The sequence below is a fragment of the Sinocyclocheilus rhinocerous genome, unplaced genomic scaffold (genome assembly GCF_001515625.1).
Source record: "Sinocyclocheilus rhinocerous isolate Xijiao unplaced genomic scaffold, SAMN03320098_v1.1 scaffold1900, whole genome shotgun sequence".
Classification (NCBI taxonomy): Eukaryota; Metazoa; Chordata; class Actinopteri; order Cypriniformes; family Cyprinidae; genus Sinocyclocheilus; species Sinocyclocheilus rhinocerous.
In genome coordinates this window covers 311186-322292 of record NW_015662288.1, presented here as the reverse complement: position 1 = coordinate 322292, position 11107 = coordinate 311186, and the positions used below count along the sequence as shown (strand labels likewise).

General features: G+C 35.0%; 1 protein-coding gene across 1 annotated transcript in view; it reads right to left on the bottom strand.

Annotated features, from left to right (window-relative positions):
* Positions 1 to 6: 6 nt before the first annotated feature.
* Positions 7 to 11107, bottom strand: part of LOC107728023 (alpha-actinin-3-like) — a 20787-nt gene continuing 9686 nt past the window's right edge. Inside the window, exons 10-16 of the mRNA XM_016538074.1 lie at positions 6998 to 7180; positions 6764 to 6898; positions 4893 to 5072; positions 3656 to 3802; positions 3518 to 3583; positions 2344 to 2502; positions 7 to 362 (exon numbers count right to left, since the gene is read on the bottom strand). Of these exons, the coding sequence (XP_016393560.1) occupies positions 204 to 362; positions 2344 to 2502; positions 3518 to 3583; positions 3656 to 3802; positions 4893 to 5072; positions 6764 to 6898; positions 6998 to 7180 (1029 nt within the window). The 3' untranslated portion in view covers positions 7 to 203. The remainder of the gene's footprint in view (positions 363 to 2343; positions 2503 to 3517; positions 3584 to 3655; positions 3803 to 4892; positions 5073 to 6763; positions 6899 to 6997; positions 7181 to 11107) is intronic.

Genomic DNA, 11107 nt, shown 5'->3' with positions numbered 1-11107 from the left:
CCCCCCCCCCCCCCGTTACACGTCCTTTACAGGGTGGATGTAGTACAAATATGTTAAAGCTAGCAGACAGAAAAACAGAGGGGAAACGAGGGATATTACCAACTCCCTCGTAGATCGAAAGCTACATTTGGGGGCTTGGAGAAAACGAGAGCAGAGAGGAAGATGAGAGGAAAGAAAGAGAAAAAGAAAGACATTCAGAGCGTTTATAAATCGCTCTCTCCATAGAGGGCGCTGGAGAAGGAGATGTAATCCAGGGCTCCAGGGGCCACCTCAGGGCCGATGTACTTGGTCATGCGGCTGATGCAGTACTCGGCCTGCTCGAGTGGGAGTTCACGACGAAGCTCCTCCACGGTGATGTAGGGCTGAACGACAAGAAGAGACACTTTTACACCAACTCTCACTGTGTTTTTGTACTAAAATTGATACTAAAACGTGTGCAAATAAACATCGAGCATAATTAATTCTGAATTCTCCCAGACAATATGGCAAGTTGTTTTAACATTTAATCCTTAAAACATACTTGTATCTATTCAATTTTTTAGCTACTAGTATCTATTCCCATTAGGTATTCGTACTTACTCATTAGGTACTAGATGTTATTTATTAGTTACTAATACTTATATGGCAAGTCATTTTAACATTTGATCCTTAAAACATAGTATCTATTTTCGTAACACTTTATTTTAAGTTGTCCTTGTTACATGTTACATGTACTTACTATTATAATAACAATAAATTATGCATAATTACATGCAAGTAACCCTAAGCCAAACCCTAATCCTAACCGTAATCATGTAGCAAGTACATGTAGTTGATTTAAACATCGAGCATAATTAATTCTGAATTCTCCCAGACAATATGGCAAGTTGTTTTAACATTTAATCCTTAAAACATACTTGTATCTATTCAATTTTTTAGCTACTAGTATCTATTCCCATTAGGTATTCGTACTTACTCATTAGGTACTAGATGTTATTTATTAGTTACTAATACTTATATGGCAAGTCATTTTAACATTTGATTCTTAAAACATAGTATCTATTTTCGTAACACTTTATTTGAAGGTGTCCTTGTTACATGTTACATGTACTTACTATTATAATAACAATAAATTATGCATAATTACATGCAAGTAACCCTAAGCCAAACCCTAATCCTAACCGTAATCATGTAGCAAGTACATGTAGTTGATTAATACTACTCAGTACTTATATGTATAATTACACTGTAACAGGGACACCTGTTACAATAAAGTGTAGCCTTATTTTCATACTACTAGTACTTAATTTGTAGATACAAGTATCGATTCCATTAACTAATAGTACTTACTCATTAGCTACTAGTGCTTATTCTTTAGGTACTGCTAACTTTTTAAATGATACTAGTATTTATTCATTAGCTACTAGTTCTTTTATTTATCAGATACTGGTACATTCATACGATACTAGTACCTATTCAGTTCAAGTATCTAAAAATAGGTACTAGTATCTAAAAAATAAGTACTAGTAGTTAATGAATAACTACTAGTATATAAAAATATGTACTAGTCACAATTGGAAAACATACTAGTAAAAACTGAACAGTTGCTATTTAAATGACAGATCCCCATAGAAGTCAATGGCAAAAATGCGAAATGTGTTTCTAGCAACAATAGAACAGTTACTAGTCACTATTGAAATAAGTACTAGTATCTATTTCACAGGTACTAATATATAATGAATAAATACTAGTGTATTTAATTGTTAGGTACTAGTTCTAGATACATGTACCTTTTAAATATACAGTGGTGCTTATTATGAGATACTAGTACTTATTGATTAGCTACTAATACTTATTGAATAGATATTAGTACATATTTATTAGATACTGATACTTATACCAAACCTCTACATTGGCCTCGACAGTGCCAATTCTGACTAGTCATAACCTAAGACGAGTAAAAAAAATCAGAGTGCTTAACTATAATATTTAAAAAGATAGTAGTCACTATAGGAATACATACTAGTCAGAACTGAATCGTTGATATGTGAATGACAGATCCCCATAGACGTCAATGGCAAAAATGTTAAATGTGTTGCTAGTAACAACAGAATAGTTACTACTCACTATTGAAACAAGTACTAGCATCTAATAAATAGCAACTAGTATCTTTAAGTTACTAGTAACTAAACAATAAAAACTAGTAGCTTAAGAATAAGTACTAGTACCTAATGGAATAGACACTAGTAGCTAAAAAAAAATTCTAAAATAGATACTAGTACGTTTAAAGGATTAAATGTTAAATCAGCTTGCCAAACAGACACAAATGGATTAAAGAGCAGCAACACTGGATGTTGATCTCACCTTGTCGGAGGCCAGGATCTTGAAGGAGGCCATGACCTGTTCGGCAGTGTCGGTTTCAGCGGTCTCGCGTGTCATGAAGTCGATGAAGGCCTGGAAGGTCACCACGCCTGTGTTGTTGGGGTCCACCAGGGTCATGATGCGGGCAAACTCCACCTCACCCTGACAGAAACAGCCAATGAGATTCAAGATATCACATTTACCTTTGTGCTTATTGGCGTCCAGCAAAGCGCCTACTGAGATTGAAATTATTCCGGGTTGAGATAGGGCTTGAGCAAAACGTAAATGATTCAGTATGAAAGAGAGGTTTTCTGCAAAGTCATGCTTAACTTAAAGAAATAAGCCTTTTTAAAAATGATGTAAAAAATTCTAACAAACTAATTTGTTTAATGTTCAAAACAAAAATATTCAAATGTGTGATAGGCTTACATTTTTAGACATTAATTATTTGTTTATAATTAATGATTTATTTATGTTTTATGTATTTACATTTATGTTTTTAATTATATTTCCAAAAAATATGATACAATGTATTTATGCTGTTGCCAAAATATTTGAGAACCTTATTTTGAAACTGCTCAAATGTTTGGGGTGTTTTAAAGAGGTATAAATACGTATATTCAGCAAGGATTTATTAAATTGGTCAAAAGTAACAGAAAAAGAGACATATTAATGTTACAAATTTAAAAAAAATGCTGTTCTTGTGAACTTTATATTCATCAAAAAATCCTTTAAAAAAATGTACTACAGTTTCTACAAATATGTGAAGCAGCACAACTGTTTTCAACACTGATAATAATCAAAAATGTTTCTTGAGCAGCAAATCAGCATATTAGAATGATTTCTGAAGATCATGTGACGCTGAAGGCTGGAGTAATGATGCTGAAAATTCAGCTTTGCATCACAGAAATAAATTACATTTTACATTATATTCACATAGATAGCAGTTATTTGAAATTGTAATAATATTTCACTGATTTTCCTGATTTTATTAAAAAATGCATCCTTGTTGAGCAGAAGAGACTTCTTTCAAAAACAAAATAATCCTACCGACTCCAAACATTTGAATTGTATGTGCATGTAATTTGGTGAGGATGAATGATTTTGTCTCAGTGCATTAGTAATATCGATACAGAAGGGGTTTTATGTGAGTGGGAGGAGTTTTCTCGTCGCTCACCAGATCGTAACCCATGGAGATCAGACATGCGCGGAAATCGTCGGGGTCCATCATGCCGTTTCTCTTCTGCAAGTTAAAAACAATAGTGAGTCCCCTTGCATACGGTCAGATGTGAATGTGGATGCGTGTCTCACTGACCCTGTCGAAGTGGTTGAAGGAGGCTCTGAACTCATTGAGCTGCTCCTGGCTGATGCCCTTGGCGTCGCGGGTCAGGATCTGGTTCTCCACCTCGTTGATGGTGCGAGCGATGGTGGTGAGCAGCTGCTCCCAGCCCACACGGACGTGCTGGAGGAGGGAATGACGGATGATGCCAGAAACAGAGCCATCGTCAATTGTTGCTGGCTCTTGAACATTCATCATTCCTCTCATAATGCTTACTGTTCCGTGTGTAATGTGAATTTGTTATGCAAGCTCTGTTTAATGGTTTTATTTTTGGGTAAGGCATCATACAAAAAAACTTTATATTATTATTAGACTAAATATTATTATGAACACATCACTAAAATATATAGGAGAGACCAGGTTAATCATTAATGAATTATAAAAAATAAAATAAGTAAATTTTTGTGATTCATTATAGTTCTGCTATTTAAATTTTGCTAAAATGTATTTTAAAAAATGAACAGAAAATTAAAAACATATTAAATACATGTATGTTTTGACTTTTTTTTTTACCTTAGTTTTTATATTTTATATAAAATATAGGGTCAGTGTGTTTTAAATTAACTCTAAAAGTGCTATTATCAGGGTTACTATAGGTAACTAAAATTAAAACCATAAAAAATTAAATGAAATGCAGTCTAAAACAACGTTAGATTAGTAAACATTTCTCATTTTAATTCCGCTTTTTTAACTAAAATTCAATTCAGTAATTCAGTATACTTGACGTACTAACATAAATGAAAAAAATCTAATGAAAGTTGATAAAAACTATTTAGAAATAAACACGTGATTTTTTTTGTGATTCATAATAGGTTTACTATTTAAATTGTGTTAAAAAAAATCATTAAATAATTATTTTAAAATAAAAACAGTAACATTAAATACATATCTGATATGGAAAATGGCTTTTTTTTAACTTAAACTACATTAACTATATTTTAAATAAAGGCATTCCTCTTGAATTTGTGTCAATAAAACGATAGGTTCCCACTGTGACAACTTACCCCACTATAGCACCAATATGTGTTTTAAATGATCTTTGTAAAAACTTTGCTTTGTAAAGGCTTTAAGTTTTGTATGTGTAAAAAATAGATTTTAAAAGCCTGTGAAATATTCATAGGTAGCATGAAACTAGTCCCAGTCCCCCGTATAACACAAAACAAAAAAATGAGTGATTGTTCTGAAAATGAAGCCTGTGTTTGTAACAGAATACCTCCATGGTGTAGTTGGTGTGTTTGTTGTCGAAGATGAGCGCCTCCTGAATGAGCTGGTGATCTCCCTCCTGTTTGTCAATGTTTGATTTGTAGTTGATGATGTTCTGCTCGTACTGCTTCAGATTATTCATCTGTTCCTCCAGTGAGCCGGTGATATCCACCGACACGTGACCGATCTCCTAATAACAGCAAACCGACAGAGAGAGAGAGACGGTGAACAAATGTGCATCAGAAGAGAAAGAACAGAAGTCTGTAAATAAAAAAGGAATCAGCAAACAAAGTCAAGAAGCTTAACCAAGCTAAAAGCTACTCATACTTAAAAAAAAATGTTTTATCGTTTATTCATTATAATCATTATTTTTGTTCTTAAAATAAATGTTACCTGAAATAAAATAAAAAGTTAAAGAAAAAAAACAACTCGATAAATTAACTTATTCTATATAAGCTACCTGGCAAGGAAGCATTTTAATTTAGTTTAAATTGATGCTTTACTTAGTTACTTCCCAAAACTGATACCTTTAAAAGTTAAGTTTTCAGAAATTGGAGGCTTGAGGCAAAAGTGCCACTAAAATGAACAAAAATGCCCCAGAACAACTAAACTAAACCCATTATGGCTGTCGAGATTAAAGTGAAATTAAAAATAAATAATAATAATAAAAATGACAAAAACACAACACAAAATTACCAAAACTTTAACTTAAAATTATGGTGAAACCAAAAATATCAAAATCATTCAAAATAAAGGGAAAAAACTAAAACAAAACTCAGAAATTGGAGGCTTGAGGCAAAAGTGCCACTAAAATGAACAAAAATGCCCCAGAACAACTAAACTAAACCCATTATGGCTGTCGAGATTAAAGTGAAATTAAAAATAAATAATAATAATAAAAATGACAAAAACACAACACAAAATTACCAAAACTTTAACTTATGGTGAAACCAAAAATATCAAAATCATTCAAAATAAAGGGAAAAAACTAAAAAAAGACAAAAAAACAGAGCAAAATTACCAACTAAAATTAAAATGAAAAATGAAGAAAAAATAAAATGTAAATCTAAATTAAATCTATTATGGCTGTACAGGTTAAAGTAAAATGGGGGAAAAAATGAACGAAAAGTGTTCATTCGCATCAGATTTCTTCACTTGTATGTGATCCTGGAGCACAAAACCAGTCTTAAAGGGTTAGTTCACCCAAAAATAAAAATTAGCCCACAAATTACTCACCCTCAAGTCATCTTAGGTGTATATGACTTTCTTCTTTCAGACGAATCCAGTCGGAGTTATATTAAAAATTGTCTTTGATCTTTCAAGCGGTTTCATAGCACTCAGCGGGTGTTGCATGCATCAGTCCAAAAGCAGTTAAATAAAAAGCGCCCATCCATAAAAAAAAATCTAACACGGCTCCGGGGGGTGAACAAAGGCCTTCTGTAGCGAATCGATGCGGTTTTGTAAGAAAAATATTCATATTCAAAACGTAATAATCACTTTAATGTAGCTTGCGCCAACAGTTTACACGGAAGCAGCTCCGGGAGCATGACGTATGAGGTCAGCGCTGCGTATATCTCGGCCAAATATTGTCCTATCCTAACAAACATCACACATCAATGGAAAGCTTATTTATTCAGCTTTCAGGTGATGAATAAATCTCAATTTTGAAAAATGGACCCTTATGACTGGTTTTGTGGTCCAGGGTCACATATGAGCTGTCTGAATGAATCAGTTCATTAAAGCGAATTTGACTTAGACTTAGAAAGAAAGTGTTTGATTATTGCTTTTAGTAACTTCCCAACACTGATACACTCGCAACTTCATTAAATCTTGTTGTTTACTCCCAACACCTCATGGTTTCATCATGTTGAATAAGCTCACCTCCATCTTGGTCTGAATCCAGGGTCCGATGATGTTGGCCTGAGCGGCGAAGGAGCGCCGCAGCCTCTCATTGGCCTGTTGCCTGGCAACCTCCTCCTGCAGCATCTGGTCTCTGAGGGGAACCAGCTGCTTCACCTGCAGGGGGCGACAGATCAGAAACACACATCTGAGTCTCTTCATGCAACCAGAAGTGAAGTAAATGACTAGCCATGAGCTTTGTGTGTCTGTACTCACTGCCTCCCATTTGTTGGTGATGTCCTGTGGGCTGAGGACCGTGTAGGGATTGACTCCGACCAGCTTGATGCCGTAGGTCTGGGCGATCTTGGTGATCTCGTTCTGGATGCCCATGATGGCGATGCGCTCCTTATCGGCTTCTGGCAGGGTGGCCTTGTACTGATCGTGAGCTGTGATCAGGCTCTGAAAGAGAAATGGAGATTAAAGGTGTAGTTAATGGTGTCCTATTATGCTTTTTTACTTTTTCAACAGTAGTTAGTGTGTAGTGTTGCTGTTTGAGCATAAAAAAGATCTGCAAAGCTCAAAGACCACTCTACACTGAGATATTCTCTTTAACAGAAAACACTTTACAAGAACTGCAGTGCACTTCTTCACAATATCACTCTTTTAAATAATTCCCACCCACAAAAAACCCTCAAAAACGCGGGCGAAGCCAGCACTGTGTTTCCCACAAGCATCGTAAGCTTAAGTACATCATAGACCCATTGAAACCAATGGAGCTACGATCAACTTTGGGAAATACAGCCCTGATTGAGCTGCACTAGAGACCATAGACTGTAATGGCAAAATTAGTTAAAATTTACAGCTGAGCAGATGAAACTCATGTTATGGTAAGGGGCGTGTCACTCTAAGCGGTTCTCCAATCACAACGCACTGGGCCAGCTAACCAATCAGAGCGCATTTCGTTTTTCGGAAGGAGGGGCTTCATTGAAACAGGAACTGAACAGGGTGTTTGAGACAAACTGGGAAGAGCGGTCCTGCAATTCAATCTTTGCAGGGAGTTTGATTGACAGGCGATCTAACCAATCATAATCTACCATTTTATCCGACAAACAAACCAAAGAGGAGAGTAGATTAACATCCGTGGACTTGAACTTGAAAAATAGCGTGTATTAAGGTCTTTCCACAGTTGAATTTAGATACCCTTCTGATGTTCATTCATGTTTATTTCATGCTATAACTAGCAAAGAGGAAGAGATGATCGGTTCATGTGCCGCTTGAACTGAGGTGCAGAGATCTGTCACGACACATTAAAGAGCCATAAATCGGTATTTATTGTTTGAATTTCAAATTTGAAAGCTGAGACTTTTTGTTTCACACCAAAAGTAACCTGCTCTGTTTTGTCTGTCAATGTGTTGTCAGTTTTCTCTTTGCTCCGTGATGTATTTTTCACTGCATGAGAACATGATGTGTGGCGTGAGAGTGCCATGACTTGTCAGACATAGCGGCAGTAACTCAGTTATGTAAAATATGTGACCAATAATGCATTTTTGTAACAATCAAGCATGAAAACCTATTCTAGTACACCCCAAAAACCAAATCAAGACTTCATAAAAGGGCATAGGACCCCTTTAAAGGGGTCACCGAATGCATTTTTTAAATTATTTTAGAATGTTTCCTGAGGCGCATTTATAATCTTACTTTTTTTTTCTATCAAAAACAGTCACAATTTAAGTATTATGGAAGAGGATTAGGGACAAGCAATAATAAAAAAATAAAATCATCTCGAGATTAAAGTCGTTACATTTCAAGAAAAAAGTTGAGATAAAATGTTGAGATTAAACTCATTAAATAACGAGAAAAAAGTCGTAAAATTTCGAGAAAAAAACTCGATTTCCAATTTTCCGATGTGATATTTGATGAGAAAAGGAAGAAAAGCAAGTTTGGCAAAAGATGGACTCGAACCCAGTCGATTGTATCAGTCGCTACTCCCCAGTGCATTACTCTCCAACCCACCCCACTGCAGACGCTAAATAACGCTGTCCAACAAGATGAAATGAACATGACACGAGTGTGTTTATTCTCGACTTTTTTCTCGCAATTTAACGACTTTTTTCGCGTAATTTAACGAGTTTTTTTCTCAAAATGTAACGACTTTTTTCTCGTTATTTAATGAGTTTATTCTCAACATTTTATCTCGACTTTTTTCTCGCAATTTAACATCTTTTTTCTCATAATTTAATGAGTTTATTCTCAACATTTTATTTCAACTTTTTTTCTCAAAACATAACGACTTTATTCTCGAAATTTAACGACTTTAATCTATGGTTTGTTTTATTTTTTTATTATTGCTTGGCCCTAATCCTCTTCCGTAAAGTATAAATAGTCATTTTCTACCCCGATTTTAGCCTCTGATTTGAATGATCCGCTAGAGGGGGCGTGTCTGCTGTGAGACTTAATGAAAATGCCCACTTTTATGATTGGCTAACATCTGTGCATATGAAACGAGCATTACATGTGGAACTCTCTTGAAAACTTTTACTGCATTTTTACTTAAACAGCCGCCAAGCTGAACTAATGGTGAAAAGTATTGATTATATCGTTATATATTTAGAACTGCTTCCATCGCATCAAAGGTTGCAGCCAAACACTGTCATGTTTACTGGGCATGCGATGATCACAGTAGCAGTTTAGATGTTTCCATCTAAAGTAATTTATATGCAAAATTGGAATATCGCATAAAATATTTGCGAATAATTTTTGTATATAATAAATTACTTGTTCCTCAGAGCGCGCAGACGGAATGCAATAAACACGGTCATGTTATCTTGCTTTTAGAGGCGGATGACTGCTGTTTGTGAACGCAGTCATGAAAGATAGCTATACCGAACCACTTTGATGACAGACTTTGGCTTCAAAATGACCAAAACAACATTTCCCATCACGCAAAGCCACATGACTTTTTTGATGCGCATCGAGGAATTTATTTGTTAAATGTATTTCCATTATAGTTTATGCGCATGTGTTCTTAGCGAAAAAATAATTATTCGACTCAAACATTTTTTATGCGCATTTTGCATTTACATTTAGCGTTTTTATGTGATATCCCCAAATGTGCATAAAAATAGGTGGATGGAAACATAGCTAATGATCTCCTTAATGCAACACAATCTGACCAGTACATTCATCGTAACTAATACAGGTAAAACACAATGTAAATAAGAGACTCGTTGAGCAGTTAGTCGTACTGATAGACTCACACTGCTCTTTGATTGCTTTATAGATATAAATAGATTTATAGATATAAAGAAAATATAGATAACAGATGGTTTTCATGCTACTAACAGGAACAGTGTGAAGTTGACCGTTTAGTCGCTGGTGTGATTCACTTAACAGCAGTAAAACACTGTGCCACAAAGAACGTCTGTACATGAGCTGCTGCTCTTTACAGAAAATATAGCGTTTTCTGGGTTACTTACTGAGTATTTTCTTTTAATAACCATCATAAATTATAAAATGGTTATTCAGAATAGAAAGTGCTGTTCGTGTGCATGTCTCTTATCTAATAATGGGTGAGTAGTTTCACGCTGCTTCATAAAAGCCTGTGCTGCACAAGACTGTGTTGATAAATAGGTTTGCAGTGCATTACAGTGTTTTCTGCTTCAGTTACATGCAACAAAAATAGACACTAAATTTCTACTCGCACCTGCAAATGCGAAGCTTGCGTACGCAGTCGGTGTGAATAATGTGGCCTGTAAATGTGGGCACTGAAATAAATACACGCTGCTATGAAACAGGTCGTACTGTTCTGAATTTTAGTAATATGCATTGCTAAGAACTTCATTTGAACAACTTTAAAGATGATTTTCTCAATATTTAGATTTTTTTGCACCCTCAGATTCCAGATTTTCAAATAGTTGTATCTCAGCCAAATATTGATAACAAACCACACATCAGGTACATCACATACAAAATTGTCTATATTATATACTGTGTTTTTGCTTTTTTGTACATTGTCTATTTTGTCTATTTTTATATTATTCTTTTTATTATCTGTGTCCTGTCTTGTCACTGTCATTCTGTTGCACTGTGGAGCTTCTGTCACTAAAACAAATTCCTCGTATGTGTAAACATAACTGGCAATAAAGCTCATTCTGATTCTGATTCTGAAAGTTTGAAGGGACTGATTTACGGAAATTAATAAAACTTCCCGTCTCTAGAGGTGGATGCTATTAAAACTTCCCTGCTTTAACAATTTCATACTTGTGGATTGTGACACAATTAGGGGGTGTGAAATTAGCCTACTTACCGGCAAGAAACATAGCAACTTGGTGCCCTAACTGCAAAATACTGTAGCTTTTTGTTTTAGTTATTTTTGTTGCTTCTCAC